Below are 27,525 nucleotides of genomic sequence, written 5' to 3'. Positions count from 1 at the left end.
CTTAGCTCATGAGCACATGAATGATGTGCACCTTTCAGTGTAGTGTGAGGTCAGGGTTCTCTTCCCTGAACATTCTAATTAGAAGCTCTGGAATCTGCTGTCTGGACACACTTCCCTACTCCTTTTCATCCAATTCACTCCCTTCTGCTAGTGAGACAACTTAAAATCAGACAATTAAGTGCTGTTAGGTATTCATGAAACTCTCAAATTTCTACAGAAGGCACTGAATCTCTGGCTTTAAAGCTATTTAATTTTGGTCTACAGTGCTTTATTTAGTTTATGTACAGTTTAACATAATATTACCAACAAAAATATGTAAGACACGAATTTGGGAGAAGCTATACTGAATCACTTGAACTAAAATAGTGTAAAACAAAGAGAGAGTGCAAAACTAAATCCTCTAGCCTCAAAGATCTGCAGAAAGCAAGAGGGGATGACTGCAATTATTTTATACAGTCAGGATCCCACTTCCATACAGAAGTCCATAACAAATTAAAAAACACAGGGAGAGATGTGCAGAAAACGCAAGTAAAATCTATATGCTTTCAACCAGATTTTTTTCATAAAGCATCTGTCAGAATTGAAGAGAAATGCAGTTGACCCACAGCAGCAGCTGCTGGAATAGCTTAAAACACCTAATTCGGTCACTCTATGCAAGAACAATCATCATTTCATACCAGTCTAAAATGCTGGGGAAACATACCCCTTAAAGAAAGGGAAGTATTTGGGGGTATAAAAAACACAGTCACTACTGGCTAATGAGGAACAGAAAAAGAAAAGTGCCAAATGCTGTAAAGCCCTGATACTTCAGATAATGACTGAAATTTATGACTGCTTCCTTCCCTGGCAGACAGGCGTACAATTAGAATTCTCAAAACAAAGCTCCTTTGTGCTGGCATGCTGTGTTATGTTTATACTGCTACAGATAGACTAGAAGATAAAAAAATAAATATTACAGCACCCTTTTTAACCCAAGATAATAGCTAACTGTTTTTTTTTTAATGTGGGTTTGGACATGGTTTTGCACATAGCTTATTCCTAACTGAAGTCATTTAGGTAATTATCATTGCATGCAAAGGAATTAACCATTTAACTAGCTTGCTACACACATAGAAGCCTCTATTTGAAAAATCACATGAAACAAGAACAAACAAGCTATTATGAGTCACTTAATAATTTCCTTTGCTGTCCAAATACAGCTTGACATTTAAACAGCTTAAATTATTCCTTTATTTCAGTTTTGAAAAATTTGGATGTGCCTGGCTAGATGAACTGTTGAATGAAAAGCATCAGGAAGTATGCATGCCCTTTCTTTCATCCTTTACTTATATTCAGTGATATGGATCACTTGGAACTGACAGTGGTTAGAAGATGAAGAGGGAAAGAAAAGCATAGGGTTTTTCTCATCTCCCTCACAAAGAAAGCACAATTACAATATTCTGGACGCGCAATCTGGACTCAGATAACCACAGATGGTTTTGGAACAGAATACCCTGCAGGCGTATTTTCCCTGTAAATTCTGGGAAAGGTACATGCAGGGGAAGCTCTGACAACTTACCAAAGAGCAATAGCATATCAACAACCGAATCTTGAAGATTTCTCCCACTGCGTGCTGTCATTTTGGCCTAGACATCTCTCTCCCCTTCCCCTCTCAGTTTGCACTATTTGCACATCTTCCTCTGATCACTGCTCTAATCACACAGCTAACTAAAATGGCCAGTTTCCTCCTCAATTGCAGTGATGATCTATGAGGATCTCTGTCAACCTTTGAGTACCCTGCCTGACAACTCAGAGGAAATCGCTAAGCAGCTCTACCAAGCAGCTCCAAGAACATGGTACGCAACATCACGCTTACCTCCAAATCAAACCATTACGCAAAGCATCAGAGAATATAGTCTGTGGCAGGTGCCCAAAGCAACCAGGACTCGTGTAAGTTTTTCATGCTTTCATTTAGGAGTTCATTGACTGAGTAGCTATCAATGAAAATTCAGTGACCAGTACATGGTAACTACAAGTTAACGAGGCTCTTATGTCAGAAGAGGGTCACTGAATGCTTAAGTTTTAAATTTTACAGATCTTCATAAACAAAACAAAAGTAAACTTATACTAAAAACTATAACATATTATTATGTGCCAGCATAATTTTCTACTTTTATCCCAAAGAAAGATTGAAAAAGGAAAGCTGCATAAAAAAAAATCTACAAAAATAAGAAGCAAAATACATACCATGAAACAAAATGTCTCCTTATTTGATTAATTATGCAGTTTGTAAAAAGAAATAAACTTCTGGTTCATCTAAGCTGGCAATTTGTGCAATTTGTTGAAGTTGCTACAGATTTCAAACCTACTCAACAACTGCCTGAAGACCTCCAAAATACAAAACTGATAGTCTGGGAATACACGTTTCCTTTCACTCCTCATCTTTCTAACAGAGCTTTGCCTTTAATTCTTCCCTTGGATGCTTTATCCATCTGCCTAAATGAATCCACTCTACTGTTGGCACTAGGCACACAGTGAATAAAACCAGTGTTTCTTTCTTTGCAATTAACAAATACTATCTCATATATTTTTAAGAAAAACAAAAAGTAAATGGGGAATTTCAATTGCTAGGCATTGCCTTACAACTTATAGAGATAAAATTATATTGTAATTCCAGAACTGGGAATCATACAGTAAAACCAAAAATATTTAAATAATCATTTTATTCTCCATAATTTCATGAAAACTTGATAATATAATCCTTACAGTTTGCCCTACTCAGCTTCCAAAATTCAGTTTTGACTAGAAACTCATAAATCACAAAAGGCTTACAAATAACTCTGGATCTGGATTCTAACATGCTCTTGCTCTGTCAAGACATAACAGTAAAATCAATGCCAAAAGAAAACAGGACAAAATGATAGCAGCATCGTGTATTGAAATCACTAGAACCAATAAAAGAACTTCAGTTTGGCAAATGAGGAAATTCAGACCCACATGTCTAAGGAACTTATGTTTTCCTTCCCTGGGCCCTGTTAAAACTAAAATTAAAGACGACAGCACAAAGGATACAAACAAACCTACCTACATGAAGCCAGGACTAGAGTTTAAAGTTTGGTTTAAGAAAAATATCACAACACCTTTATATCGATAGCAACCTGACACTGTTAACTAGCTGATGAAAGGAGTCTACCCAAATACAAGAGATGAGACAGATTTTAAGGAGTTTCTTTACCTAGCCATTCCCAGGCTGGAAAAGTTGGAAGGAACTATCAAAACATCAAGCCTGGAAAAAGGGTGGGTACCCAGTGTGGTGTACGCAGCTGAGAGGCACTGAGGAATAAGCTGAAGCAAATGTTCTTCGCAGTGTTCCATCAGGCACCAGGGAGCAAAGACTCTATAAGGAATAACTGCCTGCAACCTGGCAGCAGGATTTTGGAAACGGCAAGGATATTCCACATGACCACAGATTTCTTCATGACACCTGACAATAACAAAAGCAAGCAAACAAAAGAAGTTAAATATGATGCCACAAATGTGCACAATTGAATATGCTAACATGAGGATATTCTTTAAACAACAGAATAAAACATAGTTCGCATAAAACCAAGTCATTTGTATTCTCACACTGTTCACACATGCGCAGTGCTGTGAAAACACTAATTAATATGTGTCTGTGTAGAACTGATATAGTTACTTATAACTAAAAAAACATGACTAGTCAAACCTTGGTTTTGCAATAGGTACGCATCAAAAGAACAAGTGCTAAAAATGTACATGAAGATAATTAAGTAACAATACAAAAATATTTACTCAGAGAATTCCTATTCAAACTTGACTATGAAAATATAATTTTGTACATATTAACACAAATATAATAAGTGCAATTGGACTGAAATTCAACAGGTTGGGTTTTTTTTTTTTCTGTTGTTGTTACTGAAGTTCTCCAAGAATTTTTATTGATTTTTTTTTTCTTAAGTAAAAAACAACAGTAGATATCAATTCAGGCTTGTCACTGTAGACATTTGAAAATATCACATTAGGATCAAGCTTACTTTTACATTACTTTTACAGGATATTCAGAGCTGTAGCTGGAAGGAACGAGGAATAAATCAAGTCCTTCCTAAACACTGAGTCATACAACTTCACAGCAATTTATCTGCCCAAATAGACTCATATCTAAGCAGGAATCAGGTTCATGTTTTCACCTGCTAGCATGTCTTCTGTAGAGCACAGAGCCTCTCCTTAGTTTGAAATTTCAACTGAAGGAAGCTGATTCTACTATGCCTGGACAGGCAAAGCACTTATTGTTATTGCACCTGGCATCACCCAAAGGATTTATATTTGGAAGATCACAATCCAGGCAAGTGCTGACACTAAACAAAATGATAACACGTAGAAAAAGACTTCATTTTGCTGAAGTGCCAACGCTTCAACATCTTATGTAACTCTTTCTGTGAAAGAAGTGGACCCTAAGCTATTTCATTGATCACATATGCAAAGAAACTACATCCATCATTATACAATTTTTTTCCAAGGGTGGTCTAACCCAGTATATTTCTGCTTTAAAACAATGTCACTTTGTATTTAACTATCAGCGTTAAGATTAGGCAAGAACATGAAAGGTAAGCACCCTATCTCTTACAAAAGTTGCTAAGCCCTTCCCGACCACAAGCAGATAAGAAACTTACTTAAAACCCTAGCCCCACGTAACATTTCCTTTGATACAGTCTCCTTATGTCAAATGCACTGGCACCTGGACATAAATTACATTACATATTTCAGCTGAACTTCTTTCAGAAATCCTTCCTTTTCCTGCTGCCCAAGAGCTTATCTCCATTACCGTATCTAAGATACTACCTTAACATTTGCTTCTCTATCCATTTCACACCCTTTCTAGAAATGTGTGCTACTGTGCCAAATGTTTGCACGGTTACCTAGTCTTAAAGACTAAAATAAGTAAGAAGTCTCTGTTGGGCTAACTCTCAAATAAAGATTAAATAGATATAACTATAATAGCAGATTTTTAAGGACATAGATTTTTACATCCTAAATAACTGCAAAACAACCTTGTACACTTAGGCTCTTCTTTTTTGTCTATGCATAATGGACAGGACACTTGCAGAGGACCTGTTTTTGTAATTTTTTTCCCTGAAATGCATCAGTTGTGTTTCTTCCACTGTCATTAACTCAATTGCTGCAGACACATCACACTCCCTGTGCCAGTTAACTCATCTAATGACCATCACACTGATTAAAAGTTGCACTAATTTTCTCCACAAAAAGCTACAAAAACATTCCCCTTTCTTCAGAAGTTATACAGAAAATGATAGCTTTCATTTATTCTATCAACACTCTGTCAGCATAACCTCTTGCACCAAATCAATAAGAACTCCATTACTGAACATGCTATACATGAGAGAGGAGTATATAGTGAAAATCTACAGCATACTTCTGTAAAGGCAGTCATATTATAAATATATAAATAGTAGAGGAATAGACATAAAATCATTTCTAAAAGCTTATCAAACCTATAAACTATTTTAAAGCTTGAATAGGCATGTCTTACTGACCTTAGATAAAATATAAAAATTCCTACTATCAAGATTTAGTAGAATTTTTAAAAAACAAACTCGCCAAGCTGCGAGCCATGAAAATCCCTTAATTTTAAATTCCAATAAGAAATCCCTATTACATCCTCAAGTTCCAAAGTCTCACTAGTTTTACCAAAACAGGAAGGACTCCCATTGTCTTAATGTTAAGACAGTATTAGCCCAAAACAACTATCTAAAAGGCAAGTATTGTTTCACCTAAGTTTCTACGTGCATAACAGAAAAAATACAGCCTGACTAACCTGATCATCACCTACGACAAAATAACATTTTCTGCTGGTGTGGGGAGAACTGTGGATATTGTTCATTTGGACTTCCACAAAAGATCACCGTTTTCCAGTACTGAAAGGGCATCTACAAAGAGTGTAGAGGCGTTGGGTGCTAGATAACAGCATCTGCGTTTCCCTTCCCAGAAAAGATTGGACCAGATGATCTTTGAAGGTCCCTTCCAACCTAGGCTGTTCTATGATTCTCTATGAATTTGAAAAGCTGAGAGTAACATGTGAGGAAATAAAGTGCCATGTCTGAGTCTTCTGCTAACTATGCTGAATACACATGGAAGCAAGTGGTACTTCTCCAGGGACTTAATTTTTGGCTTCAAATCTCATTTGCAGGCCTATACAGTATTGTTCTGCTCATTCATTGCTCTGTAATAATTTAAACTCAATAAGCAGTTTTCACCAGATTGGAAGGAAGAATAGATGTATTCAAAATAATTATATTTCTACAGGTTTGGAGAAAGACAGATAAGTAAGCACTGCATTTACTAGACAACAGAGTATTTTTTATTGAAAAGAATCAGTGGTTTAACTGTATTTCATGGGACCACTGCAAGAGGTCTTTCCTGTACACAGTCACTACACATCATCCCAGGCAAACCACTGCACAGGCCAGCTCTACCTCTGGGATGGGACTGGACAGGAAGAAAAAAGCAGGTGAGCAGGCAATATTGTAGCATGAAAGATCTTAACAACCAGGCATTGTGAGAAACACGGGAGAACCTGGTATTGCTACAGCAGAGCATTAAGAGACACAAGATGTAAGATCCAAACCCAGAGGACACTTGGATTTATTAACCCTATTGCTCACTAAGCAGCTTGTTTTCACAGAAGAAGAACCACACCCTTACCCATGAAATAATACCTTTGGAATTATTTTCCTGTCAAGATTTTTCTGTTCAGATTAAACAAGTTCTATTTTGATTCCTGTACTGTTATGACTCATTTTCACATTCCATAAAGTAAATCAAAATGCTACCCATGTATCTCATTTTTCAACAATATTGTGAACACCAACCTGAAATCAGCTTGTAAAGATGGCAAGGAAAACTTCGTCTGAATAGCAGCTGTGAAGGACTGCTGTTTAACCTCCTGCCAGCACCCCACAGCAATAGTGAAGGTGGATGCTGGCATTGGCATAGTCACATAGTAGTACCAGCTCAAGATATCTGTAAATAAAAAGAACATCTGTACAGACTCATCCATCACAGCATACGTTGAATACTTGATGTTTTTATGTACTTGAGATTTTGAGCCAAACCTCCCTCCTTGCATCCCAGTATTTCTGTTGAGGAAAGAAAAATAATTTCACTGAGACACGTAAGAGCAGTCATAGGTAACAAACGTGTTCAGTACTGCTTACTTACACCTGAAACTTCCTTCTGTCTGCTGATGTCTCTATCTATTCATAAATAATCCATAAGCGGGATGTTATTAATGCAGCTTAACATGACTGTACTGTTACTGCCCAAGAATTGCATCAGACATGAAATCTAATACCATATTTAGATTCATACACAAAAAAGATTAAAATTTAACTCTTTCAACGCTGGATCAATGGCCTTATGATTTTGTCTTAGCTGTATTATCTCACACAGAACAAAATATTGTCTTTGTGTTCTGGACAGAACCAAATTGACAGGTAAGTTCTAACAAAAAACACCAGTGCTTGTGAATTGGACCTGACAAGCTGAGGTACATGATGTGTCATTCAGGCAGTGAGAAATCAAAGCTTAGAATCAGATGGGATATTGCCTAAGTCAATGACTTGGTCATGATAATGCAGGAACTGCTAAAACACCATTAGAGAGTCTATTAGAAGCTTAAAAGATTATAAATCTTACCATTATGGGAACACAGTGCTAGAAGACAAAAAGTACACTATAGGATGGCTGTATCTATGAACAGGTTTGGATAAACTGGAGGATGTTTTAGGACAGCATGCTTTTCATTAATCTAAATGTTGCTTAGGTTTTCTGTTTGTTCCTTTAAAAAGGGTATAGCTTAAGGGTCACATTCAAGTACTCATTTATGGTCACAAATACAGCTACTACGCCATACTAATAAGTTAATTACTTTTGGAAAGAGTATAGCATGAGTTACAACCTGATGAATCATATGCAAATAACTGTAGCTGTGGCAACTGTGGAAACATACAAACTTCAGTTACTTTAAGAGAACAATAATACTTTTTATTTAGCAATAATACTCTGACCAGGGCTATGGAACACTGTCAAAAGGAAAAGAAGAGAAAAAAAACACAATCTAGAGGAGGACAGAATGCACAGAGGAAAAGAAATAAGCTGCAGCAAAGCACCTCTGGGTTTCCTACCTTAATGATCATAAAAGGTCAAGCTGTCCAAAGGAAAGATTTTGTGAAGTCTTGTAAGAGGCAGATAAAGCCCCTGTCTCATAGATGCACTAGCAACCACTTACACTGCTTCACTCCATTCCACTTTTGGCAAAATCCACCACTAGAATCAAAAACCTTTTGACTTTATTGTCAGATGAGTATGTATTACTCCTGTAATTTTCCTAATCTCCTGTCAGTATGTGAGCAGAAAGAATGTATTTGCTCCAAACACATTAGGAACAAAGAGGATAACTGCTTTGCCAAATTCCCTCCCTCTCCCCCTGTTTTTTTATTAACTTACCAAAGCTACAAATGAGCCAAGGCAAGTGAATGCCACCTTGAGAGAAAGAGGTCACTCAGGACAGAAACAATTTATTATTCTGAAATACCAAACTCCTGATGTAGACAGTTTCATTCATATAAACTGCTAAAGGCCCAAGCCTGCAAACCCTGAAGATAATGGCCGCTTTACCATTGACTTAAATGCATACCAGAGAAGGCCCATAGGTGGTCTACAGTACATTGTGTAGCATGTTATATACACAGCATTACAAAATGCTCCATGCAGTCATGTGAGTTGTAAAACCTTAAGAGTTAAGTAACAGCAGAGGAAGAGTGAAAATTTGAGAAATCATAATGGTAAAACAGTAATGTGTTCTCAACCGAGTTCTAAAACAAGTGTGGAAGTCAAAAGACAGTCACAGAAAACTGTTGCAGAGGGTAGGAGGTGTAAAGGGAAAAGCTCTTACAACAGTGAGGAGATTGTCTGAAAGGAAAGGGTGTTGGCCTGTGTCATGCGAACAGAGGGAGCAGAGAGGGTTACAGGGAGAAACAAGTTTAGCAGGACAAGCTGGAGCAAGCAAGGCCATAGGGTTTTTTAAAAAAATAAGGGTAATTTGAACAGAATCTCGAAATGAATGGGGAATCAGTTTAGTGGTCTGGAGAGAAGAACAGCATGTACTGCATTCAGAAATGTATGTGAATTAGCAACCAACACATGCTATTCAGAGCTGGAGCAAACCTTGCAAAAGGGTGAAGGTACCAAATATAAATCTTAGAACAAGGAAAAAGAGAAACTATCTGAATTAGGATTTCCCCCTAAAAAAGAGAGGGGGGGGGGTGTGGAAAGGGCAGCTAACATACAGATCCTTGTATTTTTCCAAGCCCCTTCTATTGTGCAGGCATTAAAGAGACCATGCAAACTCTGGATACTCCCAGAACAGGATCCAAGATCTATACTATCTTTACACACCTAACTGGGGCTGAACCCATTTCCTGCAGGGCTTTTAGATGCCTTCTGCATTCATACTCTAGAACTGTGTAGGAAAAATATATATTTATCCTACAGTTGTTTTGTCTTGAACAACTGAAATCACATGCACTGGCACGACAAGTGAGTTCTCTCTGCAGTGTGTTCACTATCAGTGACTGAAATGGTCTTTATGCAGGCAAGACTTCTCTACAGCAATTACCGTGAAATACGGTTTCAAACAGTCTAACCCTCATTTATGTTATGTCTTCTCCTCTCACTACTGGTAAGACTGGCTCACAACCTGCTCCTTTCTCCCACTGCCTTTCTTTAACTTTCTTCAGGTCAGTGAGCTTTGTTTTGTTTTCCCCCATCGATAACCTCAGATGTATCCCAGGGCACAGAGTGGTATCACAAGCTCCCCTTTTCCCTGCTCTCCCCTTCCCCAGGATGCCCTCGGCTTGCCAGCGGCTGCTGTGGAGACAGCACCACCTCTAGGGTAAGAGAAAACATAGCCGCTCAAACAAGGAGTCGGCTTGCTTGACCAAAATCAGCGCTCTGTACCACAAAAACATTTTCTGACTAAGCAAGGACATTTTAGGAAAAACAGGAGACTAGGCTGGCCTTAGTCCATGGGAAAAACTGAGGGAGAGCACCCCTGTCCTTTTATGTGTAATGCTCCTCCTTAAAACCAAAATTAATTTAAAAGCAACTTGATTCCGACACATAATTATTTTAGGCAATTATAATACTTTCAAAATATTTTTTCTACAGGTAATTTTGAAAACTTTTAAAAAACTTTTTTTTTTTTTCAGTTCTGTGAAGCAAATGTGTCATAACTGTGCAAACCATGCAACAACAATCACCTATTCTATAAGGTATAACTAAAAACATCCCATGCAAAATTTAGGACTATATTTTAAAAGTGTTGAAAGTTATAATCTATTTATAATTGTGCAAAAGACCAATTTAAAGGCTGTTTCTTTCTTCTACTTGAAATAATAATGATGCATGATGTAATTATTTCCTAGAATTTTTAATGCATTTATCTGTCTTTGAAACCACAAAGATTGTTTGAATCTGTGGAGTCCATTATAAGTAAGGGAACACCTGAGAGTCACCATCTGTTAATGTTAGATGCAAGAAGATTAAGAGTATTTTTTAGTTATTAGTGCATTTTCCCTCAAATACTTTGCACTAACACAAATATAAACATTGCAAAATACAGATTGTGTCCATGATTTACTAAAGAAAGGCAAAACTCAGTTACCTCTAAGAGCAAGAGAGACATAGTCCCACACAGCATTTGATATACAAAGTAAGAGCTAGCTTTAACATACAAAACTACAGCTAAATAAGTAGTTATTCCAAAACGACTATTTGGCTGGAGCACCAGGATTAAGAACTCCCTGGCTTTCTGAAACTCCTTGTAACTTGCAGAGATCTTTGCTCTCATCTGAAAGCCATAATTTCCCACAGAGCATCCTCACATTCCTGCCAGAACATTAGTTCAACACTGGCTGGGAGGGATGAGTAGCATGTGATGAGCTGTCAACTCCCATGCTGTGGCTCCTGATAGATGTTGGAGATCAGTCAAAAAAAGTACTAGACTCCTTTGTTTTGCCATGTGAAAAGCGAGAGGAACACAAACAAAAGCAACTGTTGTTGCTGCCAGCTACAGAGCAGCAGTGGCTTCTCTAGCACCATGTTTCCTCCCAATGGCAGAATACACCTTCCTCCTGGAACCAGAGATGGCAAAACAAGATCAAAGACTACATAAGGGTAGAGTAAACACACAAAAAGCAAGCCAATCGCTTTCACACTTAATGGCTGAATATCTACTTGTTGAACATGAACTAAAACAAACGGTGTTTGTGACTATATATATTTGCACCTTCTATGTGTTACAGCAACATGCTGAAGGAAAGTAAAACTGACAAGCCTTGAAAAGTGAATCCAAAGTTTAAATGGTTCACCTTACACGCGCACACACACATATTTCATGCTCCTGTAAAATATTCTCCCAAAGGACACAGTCAATTGCATTTTTCTGATAGATTTTTGTTCTATAAGTACTCCAGAAAGAATGCATGGTATTTTTAAGCACTTTTAGGTCATACTTGAATAGTTACCATTTGTACTTGAGTAAGTGACATATCAGTATTTTTAAACAAATGTGGCCTAACTTTATTTCAAAAGGCAGGATGTGCCATAGTTTTGTAGAAGACAGAATGCAAAATGGAACCTACAGGCAGAAGTACACTATTACCAAAACCTGCAAATACAAGTGCAAAATGAGGAATCTGGGCATGTGAGCTATGTGTAGCTATGCCCTGGATCACAGCATCCACACATCTAGACATGTAGGTCTGTGAAGCAGAACATAGATCTCTGTTTAAAAGCATGAAGGTATCATCCTTGCCTGCTGTTCTATTGTCTGTCTGCACACATTATAAATATGACTTTTAAAAGAAGAAGATATTCAGCTAACTTGTAATTCTATTCAGAATAAATTAATCCACAACTGCTTGCCAAAATGCTTATTCTTGCTGAGAAACTGCATTTTTAAAAATATATTTTTGTGTTTGGCCAGTTATGTATGATTTTATACATATGCAGCACAGCAATACCATAATGTATGTAAATTATTTGACAAAGAAAAGTTATTTTCATTGAAGCTACCCTGAAAGGCTTTTAGGTGTGTTTTAAAAATATAAAGACAAAATTTTAAGTTAGATAGATCTCACATGCCCTGCATAATTGCCTAACAAGTTCTATGTGGGACAAGATATTTAACACTACAGACAATTTTGTACTTTTTAACTCATAAAAGTCCTACTAATTAAACTAATGAATTTGTATTCCTAAATTCTTTAAGAATTTATTTAAGGCTTCAGACTAGCACTTGAGGCTTGGGTTTGTTTTAGTTTTCAAATAATTCATTCTTCACAATATTGCTCCTTTCCCTCCTTTCCTCTGTATCTGTTTTGTAAATTTTTGCAACTTCAAACAGCTCTCTAAAACCGATTTCTCATTTGAAACTGTATGTAAGGATCAAGATAATGAGTGTCTCAGCTATTATTGAGTCTTTGAGAAGTACTGGAGCACAGTGCCTACTGCCTTTAAAGAAAACCAACACCTTTGCATCACGCTATCAAAACTAGCGTAAATAATTGTGTGTTTCACATATATCTGCAAATAAGCAAAATCTTCCACACTCTTGGGAATTCAATCTTGTGGAGATGCAGAAGCAAAACTGTAAGGACAGAAGTGTAGTAGGTCCTCCTGCTGCTTCAGTTCAGTAAAGTTCAGCACGAAACTTTGCCATTGTCACATGGCTCCTAGAGGAGATGGCTTTTATGGTACAGTTGGTTCTTCCCAGTTCACTTTGCACTTTTCACTCAGCACTTCATTACCACAGTGAAGCTAAAATGAGTCATTTCCTCTGTACTGGCCTTTCCATTAAAGATTTCTTACAGTATTTCTTTCTCTCAGAGTTCTTAGGGAAGGAAATATACTGAGTTAGCCTTTGGAAAATTAAGACAGACAAACAAACACACACAAAAACCCACACAGCAACAAACAAACACACACAAAAACCCGCACAGCAACAAACAAACACACACAAAAACAAACACCAAAATAACTCCACACCACACACACCACAAAACCAAAACAAACAAAGCTTTAAGCTGATACATGAATTACCAACAAAAAATGACCCACTGCAACAATGACAAGGATTTAAACAAAAGTCCCTTGTGTTCTCCACAGGGTAACAATGTTGACTTCATGTGACCAAGTCCCAGTGCTACCATTAACAATACGGTAGCCTCATACTATTCTCAACACTCCATTAATAATATTTTTTAAATGCCTTTCCCCACAACTTATTTTTTTCTTTATTCATTTTTTTTTCAAACTAGAGTAACAAAACAATGCTAATGAGGAAATAATTCTTTCACAATACAGCCTTTTCGACTAGCTAATTGGTCTAAGAGAGTATCAGTTTTAACTGATCTGTGCCAATTTTTACTGCCTGAATAGTTTTCCAAGGTTTATATGTCTAGAAATTCACAAAAGCATCCTTCTTGCTCTTAATATTTTAGACCACATAGCCACCACTGAGGTGCAGACAGGCAACAACTCATTAGCAGGTCTAAGTGTGGATTAAACTAATTAAACAATGATGGCGGAGCTGTTCTCCTAGTCTGAAGTCAAGAGCGTGCTTGCTTTCTTGTTGCCGAGACAGGAAAGTATTATTGTCCAAGTGAGCTGAGCAGCTCATCGTGGCAGTTTTCCATGTTCAACAGCAGAGATGAGGCTTGAAACAGCTCCACACGGGCTAAAAATAACCAGACAATTCCATGCAAATGGATTAACTGATGGTTCTCAAATGAAGGACACTTTTCTTCTTTTTTTTTTTTTTCCCTCAAGAATAAGCTTGCCTCTTTAAAGGGGAACAGAAGAAAGATTCTACCCTTTTTCTATATGCTAATTTTACCCCAACTAGTTACACTGGGAAATATAGATCCTGTTTGACAGACTACCTCAAAACTAATGGGAGCGAGAAGTATTTTGTATTATCGTGTGTAGAACTGCCTTAAAAACTTCCCTGTCTGTGCAGACATAGGTTTAGACAATAAAGCATAACGAACACAGGAGAAAAATACTTGCTCGCTTACTGTTGCACAAGGTATGATTTACCAATGCCAAAAAACAAACAAACAAACAAAACCAAAAAAAAAAAGCATGATTGTCAGGGAACTGACCTCAGATTCTTAATCTATTCCATATATTTCAGTAAAGAGACATAACAAAATGACTGCTTCTAATCATTGCCATGCTGAGCTACACTTGGACTGGAGAACTAAAACTGAAAGGTAATTTTCTACCAAGGTCCGAAGTTGTCAAGAGCCTGATAAGGTACTTCACCTATGAAACATTCAATTGCAGAGTAATTAAAACAAAGCAAATTTATGACAAAGGAGGTCTAGGTTTGGAAAAAAGTAAAATGAATAAAAACGCAGAAAAAATTAAGTAGATGTAACACAGTGAAATGCAGATGGCTTGGATTCATACTACGCTCTCCTGAGGCCTTGAGCAGCTAACTTTTCCATAGAATGATACGGAGACTACAGGTAGACATGTAAGTGCCTTTAAGGCTAGGAACTAAATTCTTTCAACAATCATATATTTACTAAGCTATATTTCTAATTATAAAATTATTGAAAATACTTTGCTATAGAAAATATTTCATATTTCACCTTCATGAAGCTGGATTGGTTCTGCTGAGTTTTCACCGCTCATTAACACAACAAAGCCTGCAGCTGTTCGAACTGAAGCTTGCCATGTTGACAAGGCAACAGGTGGTTCTTGGCATGGAAAAAGGGCTCTGTTGTTTATTGGCGATCCCATCGTATAAACACATGGCCTAGATGGAAGGAAAAGAGATTGAAGGTGGAGTTACAATAAGAAAGACTGAATTCAGTTTTCTGTCAAAAGTCAAACCTACTGTTGTTCCAAGTGGGTTTTTTTAACCTCAGTTATGTAGGTTTCAAATCTCTCTGACATGAACCAATCAAAGTACAATCTAAGTCATTTAAGGCATGACGAAGAAAAGCAAGATCACCACAATAACTTCTACAAAAACTAGAAAATATTAAATCAAATCCTTCTCCTACCCTGCTTCTGCTTGAGCCTTTCAGTCTCATGCAATAGCTCTCAGCTGAACCCGTAAGACCAAAGAAGGCTTCTGAATATCTTCTGAAGATGTCATTGCAGGGCTTCACCAACACCTGTGACACCTCCCTGTTGTCACCATACCAATGCTTTAATTATCATTAATCCCTCTCTCTATACAGACTGGAGGCTCAACCAAACTCAGAGCACTCAATCAGCCCAAGTCTCATTAAAACTTTGCATTTTTACATTTCTTCTTCCAGTAAGGTAATTCATGCTAGCTCAGCCTCCTTTCAGGATGTCAACCACAGGGCATATAATGAAAAGAAAGCATGTCTTCGCTATCAGCCTCAGCCTCCTCCTCGCTTTTCACTCGGCAATCTTCCCTGTAGTACTGCTCTACTAAGCAGCCTCTTTATCTAATGCACCTTTCTAATTTCACCTGCAATATTTCATGATACCCGATTTCTTTTTAGCAGTTTAGCCACAGCTGGGAAGGTAACAAGGTCTTTCATTAACTTCTTCTAGCTCACTACTGCTGGTGCACAGATGTCACAATTCTTGGTTTGCAATGCTTTTGTTGCATTTTGCAGTTCTATCTTAATTCCTATAGTACTTGAATAGCACCACCCCTTAGCTTAAAAAGGCTAAGTTTTCAAATATAAATTATGTACAACAAATGCATTCAGTGTGTTTATCCACCTAAAGAAAGAAAATCTTAAAAGCACCACTTCACTGAACTGAGTTTTTAAAATCCTGTGATATTTAAAGCCAATATTCTAGGAGCACAACACATTATTTCATGAATGCTTGAGGCCAAAAATATTCTGATCAGTATCTTTCATCACTTGAGTTTAAAAATCATCAAAACACTCTGGAAAATAGGAGACACGTTGTTAGAGCAAAATCTATTTTGCAATGGCTAAGATCTGAGCATCTTTTTTAGTCCCCTCCAAAGAGCTCTGCCATCCAACTTATTTCTTCTCTAAAGCCAACTCTAAACTACACAGAGACAAAGAACTTGGAGATACTGACAGCCACAGATGAAAAATATTCTGGAGCTATTTTTGCCCTCTTGTCAAAAGTGCTATTTGTGCTACTGGATCGAGGGCTGTCCATGGCATAGTCTAGTCACTGTGGCTTAACTAATGCAAGCCAACTGATGATTCAGTAAAACAAGGAAGGAAACTACTGTTTAAGTATGTGTATTGTTAATGCATACAAATGGAAAAACAAAATAATCTGGTTTCCCCCTTCCATGTATCAGAGTGAACAGACTAGGACATAAATATCCAGTGAAGCTCAACAGATAACCGCAGTGGTGAGAAAGGCAACTGGTTATCTTTTATCCAATAAAACACAAAGCACAGCTAAATGTAAAAGACCATTAATTTGTATAAATCTTTAATCAGCTTTTATTGCTTTGGCATTAATCTAAAACTGAATCTGTAACCAATTCTGATACACATAAAATAATTGGGTTTTCTCCCTGAAAAAGAAACAGCACATGGCAGTGAGCTCATAAGAAAAAGAGCTTGCTTTGTCTTTTTCACCTCCTAGGAGGTTCAGATTCCTCCTTATAGCGCTAGACAAGAGATGCTGGACATATTTACCCTAAAACATACATGAGCTGGGAGGCAACTGGGAAGAAAGGATGCTTCCTCATTCATGAAAACTTAATCAAAATATACAGGATTATAAAAAGAGATCCTAGTAGAGTTTATAGGAATGAGAGGAAAGGTGAAATTCATGACTGCTGATACACATATTTTACTAATGGTTTACCATGCCTTTACAAAGGCTGTGTTGCTGGGTGTCATTAGTACAACCCAGTCTTAAGGGATTTCCACATCCTGAAGAAATTTTAGAGGGAAACGTCACAATGACTGAGAAAATGGGCTGGCAGGACAGCACTGAGCAGAAAGTTGCAACACTGTGTCCAACACAAGAGAAACATAAAACGGAACAGACACTGAAGAGACCACTAATGTCATCTTGTTCTCCAAGAGCACCTTTTACCTGCACATCACGAAGTATTTTACAAATAATATCAATACTGTTTTGCAGATGAGGAAAATGAAACACAGTGAACAGATTTGCTTACTGCTAGTACTAGTTCAAGCTGCCTTTAAAGGCTTTGTATCAAGCCTTCTAGTCCAGCACCTTGGACTTCACATTGGACTAGGAAGACTCTCATTACGAGAAATCATACATGTTACATAACTTTTTTTCCTAAAATATTTAAATGGTAAAAAAAAGCACAGGCATGTCATAAGTCTGTACAACTAAGGGCCAAGCAGAAAGGCAGTTAGAAAAGTGGAGAAAGACTGCTCAAATACAGAATCTTTTCTTCAAAACTAATCCTCCTTTCCACTCCTCACCCATTTTAATACCATTTTTGTCCAGGTATACTTATTAATGTCATTATTTCAAATCAAAGTGGATTCAAATATGTCAAATTCTTCTAAGAAAAGTTCTAAACTTTGAGACGAAACTATTAATAAAAGAGCAGCAATTACGCCAGCTTTTAATTAGATATTAATACATTCATGGCAAGGTCACCTGGGGGCTTGACTGACAGCATGCCATCAACTGAGATGTCACCTAACACTGAACAGTCTCCTGCTTCAGAGAGGAGTGTTTATGAGGTGAACTCATTATTTAATCTTTTATTCTTTCACTGGAATATTGTGTCCAGTTGTGGACCCCTCAGTTCAAGAAGGACAGGGAACTGTTGGAGAGAGTCCAGCGTAGGGCAACAAAGATGATTAATCTCCCTTATGAGGAAAGGCTGAGGGAGCTGAGGCTCTTTAGCTTGGAGAAGAGAAGACTGAGGGGCAACCTCATTCATGTTTATAAATATGTAAAGGGTGAGTGCCACGAGGATGGATCCAGTCTCTTCTTGGTGACAAGCAATGATAAGACATGGGGCAATGGGTACAAACTGGAACACAGGAGGTTCCACTTAAATCTGAGAAGAAACTTCTTCTCAGTGATGGTGCCAGAGCACTGGAACAGGCTGCCCAGGGAGGTTGTGGAGTCTCCTACTCTGCAGACATTCAAAACCTGCCTGGACACATTCCTGTGTAAGCTCATCTAAGTGTTCCTGCTCTGGCAGGGGGATTGGACTGGATGATCTTTTGAGGTCCCTTCCAATCCCTAACACTCTGTGATTCTGTGATTCATGATTCTGAATTCCACTCCGTATACAGCTTTCAATACTACATCTGTAACACCTTAGAAAGTATCACCTGACTGCATTTAAACAAAAGGTAATTTTATAGCTATAGGTCCTGTGTAAATGGTAGTAAAGATTGGAAATAACTGGCTATTGACAGAATTTCCTAATTGCTCTATTCCCACAGCAGTGAAGAAAAAAAAATACCACCTCTTGTAAGCCACCGTCTTCAAAACCAGTTTTCCTATTAATATGAACTGCAATACAGCTGGACTTTCTCAGCTCTGTTCTGAAATCAAAGGTTGTTTTGGTTTCTTGACTGGCCAGTTCACAAACACGCACATGCTGGTTTGACCCTTCTTTCCTCATATCACCAGCTCTTCAATCTTCTGTGTTTTCACCTCCATTTTAGATTCAAAAATTAAAACACTTCGACCTTTATTGCTCACATGGATGTTATTTTCGCAGCACTACTTCATTCTCAGCCTCCTCTGGTTTAGTGTGGTCCTCTCATTGGCACATTTTACTGAAAAAACTTGCCTTTTGCATTCCATCTTCCTGAAGGAGTGTCATCAGGCTTGCCCCTTGTACTCCAGTATGCAGTGCCTCTGGTAGTGCACAGCGTGTCCCTCCTCTGTCCTGTGCTGTAGGCACGGGACACCTATTTTCAGGACATATTCTCTAATTTGCAGTTTTAAACTCTGAAAATCTGACTAATTTTTCCCATTTCTACCCTGCAAAAATTTTGATTTGAAAATATCAAATGTATTATACAAATTCAATGGATGCCTCAAACTCCATAAAGGCTGCAGACACAGGGCTACATTGGCACAAAACCCTTATTACCAGTGAAAACAGATAACTCCGCCTTCCAAACTAACCTCAGTAGCAGATTCCAAACAACATTCCCTTCCCCACTGATTATTTTCAGTTACATTAGCTCCCTATTATGCCTTATCACCCAGCTGTACACACCACCTATGCCATCATACCAGTGGAGGAAAAAAGCAGCGTCGAGGTTTGGAGAGGTCTAGAGTGTGTCTACTGTACTTTGGTAAGCTTCTTCCTCATTCCCTTTTAGCTCTGCCTTCTTCCCTCTCTTCATTAGTACCAAACAGCTCTGCGGTTGACTCTGTAATTGCTAATACACCTTGGAGACAGGAAATACAAACACAGAGCACACGCCTTTTACTTCCCAGAATTTTTCCTTTTCTGTATATCCGATATCTAGTGCTCAACTTGAAAAAATAAATGCATACGCACACATACTCTATTCCTCCTTTTTCGCCCCTTTTTAAGACTTCTGCATAAAGACCACAAAAAAACCATGTTATTAAAAACATGTTCAAAGGCTAAAGAAAACCTTCCTTCTGATGATTCATGTGTTTTCTACTATCAAAAGCCCAAACAGGGATATGTTGAAATTCCAGGTGTTCAATTTCTCTACAGAAAACAGAAGTGTTCCCTGCTGTGCTAACATCAGGTTTGTATACACATATAGAATCACAGAATGGTTGGGTTGGAAGGGACCTCTGGCCCAGTTGCTAAAGCAGGTTCACCAGAGCAGATCACACAGGAATGTATACAGGTGGGTTTTGAATGTCTCCAGAGAAGGAGACTCCACAACCTCCCTGGGCAGCCTGGTCCAGGGCTCTGGCACCCTCAAGTTAAAGACGTTTCTCCTCATGTTTAGATGGAACCTCTTGTGCTTCAGTCTATGAGCTTTGCCCCTCATCCTGTCATTGGGCATCACTGAAAGGGGTCTGGTCCCATCCTTTTGACACCCACTCTTAAGATAAAAATTTATGAGATCCCCCCTCAGCCTTCTCTTCCCCAGGCTGAACAGACCCAGCTCTCTCGGTCTCTCCTCATAAAAAAGATGCTCCAGACCCCTAATCATCTTCGTAGGCTGCTGCTGGACTCAACCTGCCTAAACTCATCCTACAAAACTTTGGTTTAACCCTTTTTTTTTTTTTTTGGTATTATAATACATCATTGTTTAAAACCAAAACAAATGGAAGTCTTTATAAAATAGTGCATGGATTAAATTTCATAACATTGTACCAGTGTTACATTGGAGGAAACACATTGGAAGTGGCCACACAATGCTCCTATGTTGTTATTCACTTCACTTTTCTTTGGAGTTAAAACCATAAATTATAGACTCCTCTAAGAAAGGATTATACCATATGCGTAATTTGGAACAAGTTCAAGAATTTCCCTATAAGAACATAAGATAATAGCACTTCTCCCATACATTTCAATAGGCTTGCTTTTAAGAAAGTGAAGGAAAAATACGACAGTGTTTTGCACAAAGAGCTTTACCACTATATTTATGGGTTCATCACATACAGAATTTGATTTTTAAAAATGTAGCAAGAAAGTTTCTAATGACTGTTGTATGAAAACTTATTTTCTGACAGGCATCAATTTATGGAATACCCTACAAAAGGCTTAAAATAAACCAGCTTGAGACTATTTCCTACTATCAGACTTCCTAACTCATGTCAAGCCATCTTTTCCTGTTTTGTTACTGGTACATAAAATTCCACATGTTTCCATACAATGGCCATTAAACTTCTCTAAAGCGAGATCAATGCTTTGCACTGACAGAGAAAAAGAGTCAAAACTAAAAGATATTAGTGACTTAGATGCTTAAAAGAAACCTTCTAATGCTTAAAACACAGCCAACACACAGAGGAGGAGCCCTATACCAGCTGAGTGTTCCTAACAGACTCAAAGACTTTGGTAAGGGGCAGGTAGACAGAGACAAGTGTGATCATAGGCAATTGCCCTACCTTTGCAGGTAATCAAAGTTCAGAATTTTCAAAACTAAAGACACTATATTGAGTTAAATTTCCTAAACTCATACCAAAACCAACTTATTGAGGAGTGAAGAAGGGAGGAGGGAGGGGATGAGGTAATGAATATGAATGAGACATTCCTGGACTTGATGCAAATCATGGTTTAGCAGTGGAATTACCTAACTACCAGATGTACAATTAAAAGGCCTCATTTTCCTCTCTAATGTAGATGCAGATAGATGCAGGGAGAAGAATGTTAATTTCTGTTAGCATAACTGAAATGAAAGGTAACCATATAGCTCTAGTTTGGGAATGAAAACTAAGTATTAAATTACGCCAAATTTCTTCCTCATTTTCCAACTTTGTTCCTGTTTTTTAGGTATCATAAAGAACTAATAACCATTAAAATACAGCTTTGAACATTCAAGTAAAACAGCTACAGTTGTAGAAGTCAAGAGTGGATTATGGTTTCCCTCCTATAAACAGCTTATCTTGACTTTTCTGTACAATACTGTGTACTTTCACAAATTCTAAATTAAATGCCAATTCTTCTTGCAGTTTCAATTTACAGTTCATTTGCTATTATCAATGTACTTTACATAACAGACAAAGGAGATTTTAAAAGTTGATTATGAGAGACTAAACAGGAAAAGACTGCATCTGTAAACTTATTAAAATATTGATAAAAGACTAGTTGTAACGCAATTCTATGAAAAATACGTATACTGATCTTTGTGCTGTATGATCGGCTGTGTAAGCCAGGAACAAAAAAGAACACGAAGTATTAAATTGAAAAATAACCTGTCAGGCATACCTTCTCTCTCCCTAAGTGATTATTCCCTATTCCCTGCACATACGTATTCTCATACATAACTATTTACTCCCACTCCAAATAAGCAAATGCCACCTCTTAGGCCTGAGGTCTCCAAGTCCATTCGCTGGGGTTTCTTGAGCAGAGAGTTTGTCTGTTCTCATACAGGACAGCAAAAGGATTCAAACCATGGATTAAATGAAAACAATGGAAGACAATGCCCACACAGTTGCTCAGCATTACACAATTCTGCATTCTTGCACCTATGTTTAAAATCAATGCATGCAAAGCTTTCAGCTAATAGTTACATACCTGCCACTCTGGTCTGTAGTCCATGTAACTGATTTTCCCTCAGGTTTGGTTTTGTACCATATTCTTATTGCATGAGGAAAGTCTGTTGGAGTCTGAATTCCTGATTTCCTTATCTCCAGGCTCCAAGTACTAGTAGTAAAGAGAAGCTCTCCACAGCCAGGTGCTTTGCTGCAGCAAGTAAAATAGTATAGCTGTTCTTTCCAGTGATCCGCAGGTAAAGTCACAAGTTCATGTACAATCTGATTCCTGAGATTTTCCATCTCCTTTGAAGCATCAGTTAGCTTGGCAGACGTTGTGAATTTTTCAGTGCCTGACACAGCAGCAACATCTACCTCCTCAACCTTTAGCACGGATAAATCACAGCAGTCCAATATCAGCAGAAAATCCTTATTCCCGTGATTCTCTATGTCACAGCAGTTCTTTAAACTAGAAATCCCAGAAGCCGGTTCCTTGTTGCTATGGTTACAAATTTTATCAGAAGTATCTTCACCTTTACCACAGACAGCAAAATCATTACATTCCATTTTAGATGAACAGGCACTCACATTTGTCACAGGAATGTGGCAAAGTTCAGATGCTCTCATTTTACAGGCTCCATCAAACTGTGGCTGGCAGCTCTCTTCGGCAGTACTGCTGGTTTTCCTGTACCGACTCCCAGTCTCAAAGAATAAAACTATGATGCCTTCAATAACTTTACTTTTAAAATCTACATCCAAGTCCAACACATAGTGCTTTACAAGCATGTGGCTAGTGTTGGCCATTAAGGGCAAGTCATCCTTCATGGGGTCTAGCTGTGTCTCCATGTTCCAGTCTATTGGGCAACAGTTCTACGAAGCCTCAGACGTTTCTTAAATATGATGTCTCCATAAAAAACAAGGATCTTCAGCCTCCCAGTGCCAAAAATATTTTTAATTAATATTATACTATTGAAATTAATTCCAGCTCCTCCACTCCTTACACTCTGTAGGAAAATAAATAAATAAATAAATAAATAAATAAATCAATCAGCTAGTAATTTCACAACTGTTTCTGAAATGCACTATATCTAAAAGTCATTTAAAGTCCAGTTGTCATTATGAAGAATAGTACAGCCAAAGGGTGGTTGTGTCTCCACAGAATGGCATCAAGCTAGTTGCTTCAGGATTGGATTTCAAGAACCACTGGCATTATTTTTCAGAGATCTCAAATGAAAATAGTTCTAGACAGCGTTTATAAACTCAAAGAAACATATTTTACTATAGGCCTCCCGTTTAATCTCTTCACCCACAATAATCCTTTAGAAAAGATATATAGTAGTGGAACATCTAATTTAATTTATCCCTGCACTGTTTGTTTTTAAGGTTGCTGTATTTTATTTCAAATGTATTACCTCAAAAGATAGCAATCATTCTTCTACTGTGATTCTAAGTTACAAAAGTAAGCCTAAATAACCTCATATGCCTTAAAGTTTTAAAGTAATATTTTAAGATATATAGTGCATCTCCAGGGTTTAATATACTTTCCACATTACAACTGCTCTTCTATCAGCCCTTCTACTAAATTACAAGAAAATGAGCCAGTTTACTAGGAGTGCATTCCAAGTATTCCTTTGAGATTGCTCATTAAGATTTTTTGAATTTATAGTTAAATACTTAATGTATATGATTACTTCTTAATAGCTGGAAATCCATTAACACTCAGGATAATAGCATCTTACAGAAAACAAAAGGTCTTCCCACTGGAAAATCTGCAAATACCCACAAAATGAATAAAATATTAAAATGCATCAGGATTTGTTGCAACAGCAGGCAGAATTTAGTCACAGAAGTTTAACTGGCATGGATTCTGTTTTGTGATGACCATTAAGCTAAAGTCATGCACTTTTAGCTCACTTAAGTCCTTTTTGTCTACTTTCTAGACTAGAAATAGAAATCAGAGGAAGAAACAACTGTTAAGATGTGCAGTCCTCTCCCTGCCAGTTCAGTGAGACTTTCATGATAGAAAGCCAAGTCTAGTTTTTAAGTGCCTTAGGCAAACAGGTTATTTCATCATGACACCGTGTTGCAGTTTCACAGCCTCATCACAGACAGTGTCCGAAGACACTTTTTGTGGAGTTCTCAAAGCACAGAGGAGAAGACAGAATCCCCTAAGACCTGCTATTTCTTTTGCAGGAATCCAGGATGTGTTATCAATCTAGCATCAGTAAGTGAAGAGACTCAGGCCAAAAAATGACCTATACTGGTCCCTGAACCAGCTTCACACAAAACACGGCAAATATCTCTCTTTGTTGATGGCCTTCTACCAGTCAGAAACAGCTCTTACAGGGATGTCTTTGAAGACGAGCTGAAAAGAATCTGTTTTACATCAATACTCCTGCACTTCTGCAAACATACCAGGACATCAAGCTCACTTCAGAAGCCTCTCTCTCACTGAAATACCCAGTAAATTCAGAATACTTTCAAGACTGCCTCCAAGGGAAACTCATTGCATCTTTTGAACTGCATCAAGTAGATACTTCTCTGAGTTTTCCCAGCCTTCTTCTCCAACTTTAATCACTTCTTGTTCATCATAAGAGTCTACTATTTTGAGTGCTTTCAAGCTTCACGTATTTGCAAAAATACACTTTGCATCTTGCACTGCTTTGACAGATGTGTACATCTGCATACTTCCAGAATTCAACCTTGTATCAGGATCCATAACCAGATTAATAAGCTTCTGCAGCATCCCGGTAATTTCAGTGTGGCTCTCCACGGATGACTTATATTTGCAGATACATGTGCAGTGTTGCTCTGCGTTTGGCCAGTTTGACTTAAAAAAACAAAAACAAACAAAAACCCACAAACAAACAAACACCCCCACCCACCCACAAAACCACAAACAACCCACCCCCCAAAACAAACAAACAAACAACAAAAAAACACACACAAAAAAACCAACCAAACAAAACCAACAACAAAAACAAACAAAAATAGAGGAAGGTGAAGAAGTACCCTGAAATACATATTGGACCTAATATCATCGTAATGATCGCTTTCTACTTTAATTTAGAAAGTCCGTAAAATAGTACAGAAGCAGAACAAAAGCATTTAGGAAGGTGTGTAAGAAAGGCTGAGGGAAGATTCACCAAACCTCAGCTTGGTGAATGAGGAATGTCTATAAATAGCATATAGCCATTACAATCATGTCCTTGTCTTGACACCTATCTGGGAATACCAGCAGAGCCAACAAAGGTTCTAAATGCTGCGAAATGAGCAATGCAGCTACCATGTTTGTGAATAACACTGTGGACTGAACTTGATGTCATCTGCATTTTTTTCTGACTACAAAAACCTTATGACTTCTGACAGGTTTCTGACCACGTATTGGTGGTGGGGAAAAAACCCCAACAATGAAGTGGCATTCAATAATTCATTTTGCACAAATACTTAGGTTTGAAAACCAGGTATAACACTGATACATTTTATAAAATGTGAGTACTATACTAACAATAATTATTCGTGCTGTACTAATATTAAGTGGTTTATATTCCTGTTTTTTCTGTTTTCCACTGGGATGATGTGATCAATTTCTCACCTCAAAAGTATTAAGATAATTAACTTACATTACATTCTCAGCTGCCATGGTAAGAAGTACCTCTGAACATCTTCAAATAAATAGTTCGCATTTATTTTGTATGCAGAGGACTGTCAGATATATTTAGCATCAATTAACAGGGGAGATTAAGATGTGACAGTGCCATACAAGCAAATTCAATCCCAATAGAAAAAAAAAAAAACAAAACAATACAAAAAACCCCAAAACCCACAAAAACTAAAAACCACAATTAATTGAAGCATCATCCAAAAAAATTAATTCTATAAATAAAAATCCTTTTCAAAACTCTCACTCTCTGGGGTTCCACAGTATTGTTAATGCATGCAGCTCTTGCCCACTCCTATTCATATTTGTTCAAATTAACTGAACATCCTTGTCTAGTTTGCTTCATTTAAAATATTTAGAAAGTTCATAATTTGACTCCAAGTATTTGCACTGCTTGAAGTACACACCTAATACTCATTAAAAGCAATAATTCTCAAATACACACAGGGAGCTCTTTAAAATGTGCCCTGTATGTGTGAACTAGAATTTTTGCAGGTTACCTGCCATTCACATAAAAATGCATTTTCATCAGCCAGCTGTGTCATTTTTACCCCATTTGACTTTTCTTACACATTCCATCCAAATTCCAGATTTATTAAAAATATTCTCAAAGTATGTTTTGTTTGTTTGTATGTTTGCTCTATTTTTTGTGTTTCCACTATTGCATATATACCTAATTACGTGGAAGAATCTAGTTCCTTCCCTCGAGATGAAACAGAAGTAGGTAAAACACTCCTCTATTGTTCTTAAATACCTCTGCAGAAGGGTATTGTTCAGTTTCACTAGTTAGTATGATCCATTTTTCTATAATATTGAATTAAATATTCTTTCCTGTAAACATTTTTTCCCTTCTAAGCTTCACTAAATTCATGCTTCCTATGGTTTTGGATTAAGAGGACCTTGTTATACAGTGGAAGCACGAATTTGCTTCTCACCCCTTCTAACTCAGAGGTCACTTTTCCATCTCTCCAGTCACCCAACACACCAGTTCAGAATAGGCAGATTATTAAAATAAAGTTTTAATTGTGCTCTGAGTCAAAATAGTTAATTTTGTCAGTAATAAAATAAGACCATTTACATAGCCTGGTCATTCAACAGACCCACAGGGGCATCAGAGCCCCAGCGTAAGAAGGACAATAGGTACTTGTATTGATAATGCTAAAAGTGGGGTTTCTTTGTAACCTCAGCCTTTAAATCTCAGTATTTGCTCTAGTAAACCTCAGCCGATATTGCTATAAACACAAAACAATTCTGTGAGCTTTTCCCATTTTTTTTATTTGCACGCTGTACTTCTCATTCTGTAATACTTCTTGCTAACTGCTATTGAATTTCAACGACGATTTAAACCAATTTTTAGAAATAACGTACATCCTGAACTCCAAAGTGCTTGTAATCTCTCCAGATTGACCCCATTCAATCACTTGATTAATGCAAGCATAAAACATGAGGGTGTTTATTCACAACAAAACTAAGCCAATCTTTGCCTGAGATGCCACAATAGGAAACTTGTCTTTCTTCCTCAAATTTCCACACAGCCTTCCTTCCTATGAAGCTACACAAGTGCAGAAGACAACTCAAGGAAAGAGGCATGAACATGCAGCTGGGGACAGAATATGATTGTTCTTTGGGAGGCAGTTCAGATTGGGATG

At 37.6% G+C, this 27,525-nt stretch overlaps 1 protein-coding gene across 3 annotated transcripts in view; it reads right to left on the bottom strand.

Annotated features, from left to right (window-relative positions):
• AOPEP (aminopeptidase O (putative)) overlaps positions 1 to 27,525 on the bottom strand; it is a gene marked incomplete at its 3' end in the record, with an annotated part of 232,900 nt that overhangs the window by 154,364 nt on the left and 51,011 nt on the right. For all 3 annotated transcript variants that reach the window (XM_082074083.1, XM_082074084.1, XM_082074085.1), the window contains exons 2-5: positions 22,259 to 23,219; positions 14,739 to 14,905; positions 6,888 to 7,038; positions 3,215 to 3,463 (exon numbers count right to left, since the gene is read on the bottom strand). In XM_082074083.1, coding sequence (XP_081930209.1) covers positions 3,215 to 3,463; positions 6,888 to 7,038; positions 14,739 to 14,905; positions 22,259 to 23,061 — 1,370 coding nt within the window. In that variant the 5' untranslated portion in view covers positions 23,062 to 23,219. The remainder of the gene's footprint in view (positions 1 to 3,214; positions 3,464 to 6,887; positions 7,039 to 14,738; positions 14,906 to 22,258; positions 23,220 to 27,525) is intronic.

This window comes from Streptopelia decaocto (genome assembly GCF_964273445.1).
Source record: "Streptopelia decaocto genome assembly, chromosome: Z".
Taxonomy (NCBI): Eukaryota; Metazoa; Chordata; class Aves; order Columbiformes; family Columbidae; genus Streptopelia; species Streptopelia decaocto.
The sequence above is the reverse complement of the archived record's forward strand: the minus strand, read 5'-3'. Positions and strand labels throughout refer to the sequence as shown.